The sequence below is a fragment of the Trypanosoma theileri genome (assembly GCF_002087225.1).
Source record: "Trypanosoma theileri isolate Edinburgh chromosome Unknown TM35_Tth_25_V1, whole genome shotgun sequence".
Classification (NCBI taxonomy): domain Eukaryota; phylum Euglenozoa; class Kinetoplastea; order Trypanosomatida; family Trypanosomatidae; genus Trypanosoma; species Trypanosoma theileri.
In genome coordinates, this window is record NW_021639867.1 from 126,270 (window position 1) to 128,286 (window position 2,017).

Sequence of the window (2,017 nt, forward strand, 5' to 3'; positions counted from 1 at the left end):
ATATATATATATATATATATATATATATATATACGGTGTACTTACAGTACTGTGCAGTAGATACAAGGAGATTTAAAGACCGTTAGAATTAGAGAGAAGGGGGAAAAACTAGCGCAAAGGACAAAAAAAAAGGTAAGAAAAGAAGAAAAAGAAAGTGTTCAGTAGAAACAAATAAAAAAAAGAACACTTTATTTCTTTTTCTTTCTTACTTTTTTTTTTCTCCTTGTTCTTATTTATCCTTTATTATTTCTTTCCTTCTCTATCTATCTATCTATCTATCCTCCTCGATCTCGGTATCTCTCTTTGTTTGTTTGTTTTTTTTCGTGTATCTCCTTTGCTTTTTTTTTTTCTTTTTTGCCGTTGGGCTCCTGTTTAAAGTCTCTGTAAGTGAGAGAGTAGAGTAGAGTGGAGTGAGATTTCATCCCTTTTGTTTTTATTATTATTATTATTATTTTTGTTCGGCTTCGCCGGTTATTCCTTTTCCGCGTTATCTTCGCCACCGCCGCAACCTTAACTCTCTGGAATACACACAAACAAACAAAGAAAGAAAGAAAAATAAAAATAAAATAATAAATAAAAACAAGAAAAAAAAAAACACTTACTTGCACGAAGGGACGAACAAAACCACTGCACGCATCGATTTCAAACGGGAAATACGAAAAGAATAAAAATAAAAAAAAGAGAAGAAAAAGAAAAAAGAAACGAAGGGATAGAGAAACAAAAAATATATATATTTAAACTTTATAAAAATCTATCAGAAATCGAAGAAGGAACGAAAAAAAAAAAAAAAGAGCGAGCAAATTAATAAAACAAAAATATAACAAGACGTAGAGAAGGACGAAAAAAAAGAAAAAAAGAAAAAAAAAAAAGACCCCCCCAAAAAAAAGAAAAAGGTCGGACTTTAAAACCTTTAACCAAACGAAGAAAGAGGGGTGAGTAGAACAAAAAAAAAAAAGAAAAAGGAAATGCATAAGAGCAATCAAGAGTTAAGTAAACCTACTATTGTGGGTGACTTCAAGGTGTATAATGTGGGTGGATCACAATTTGAGGTACCGAAGAAGTATACACTTCTTAAGATACTTGGTATGGGAGCCTATGGTATTGCCTGCAGTTGTCTAAATGAGGAAACACAAGATAAAGTGTCCATTAAAAAATGCCGTGATGTCTTTCGAGACTTGGAAGATGGAAAACGTGTGCTACGAGAGGTAGCCATGATGCGTTTTTTTCATCATGAGAATCTTCTGCATATAATAGATATTTTACCACCAATAAAAGATTTCAATGAGTTTCGTGATGTTTATATTGTAACGCCTTTAATGGATGTGGATATGAATGTGGTGCTTCGCTCACGTCAGGTGTTGGAGGAGACGCATGTGCGATACTTTGTGTATCAAATCCTGCGTGGATTGAAGTATTTACATAGTGCTGGTGTGGCCCATCGTGATTTAAAGCCGGCCAATCTCGTAACGGATATCTCCTGTGAATTAAAAATCATTGACTTTGGTCTATCCCGCAGTGTAACGGTGCCCCATCACGAGTTAACGGATTACGTTATCACCCGCTGGTACCGTCCACCGGAGTTGCTGCTGGAGAACAGTTACTACAACACCGCGGTGGACATCTGGTCGGTCGGCTGCATCATGGCGGAGATGTACAACCGCAAGCCGGTGCTGCCCGGGCGGAACACAATGGACCAACTGCGGCTCATCTGCACACACATTGGAAAGCCGCCGCCTGAGATGGTAGACAACGCGGAGGCGCTAGAGAAGCTGCAGGACCTGCCGGATGGCACGTTGGATATGCGCAAACTCGTGCCGGGACTCACCAACCCGGACGGCGTGGATTTTCTTACAAAGATGTGGGAATTGGATCCATGCAAGCGGCCATCGGCAGCGGAGTTGCTGCGACATCCATTTATGGCGCCGCTGCATGATGAGGAGGACGAGCCGGAGTGCCCGTCTGCCTTCACTTGGCCGTATGAACTGCAGGAGATGAGCGTGCAGGACCTGCGGTGTGC

General features: G+C 39.9%; 1 protein-coding gene across 1 annotated transcript; it reads left to right on the top strand.

The window, feature by feature from the left end:
- Positions 1–965: 965 nt before the first annotated feature.
- On the top strand, positions 966–2,015 carry TM35_000251490 (mitogen-activated protein kinase 3; the record flags this gene model as incomplete). The annotated part of the gene is made up of 1 exon (XM_029027740.1): positions 966–2,015. A coding segment is annotated over one exon (1,050 nt), but the record flags the coding sequence as incomplete, so codon positions are not given.
- Positions 2,016–2,017: the final 2 nt, after the last annotated feature.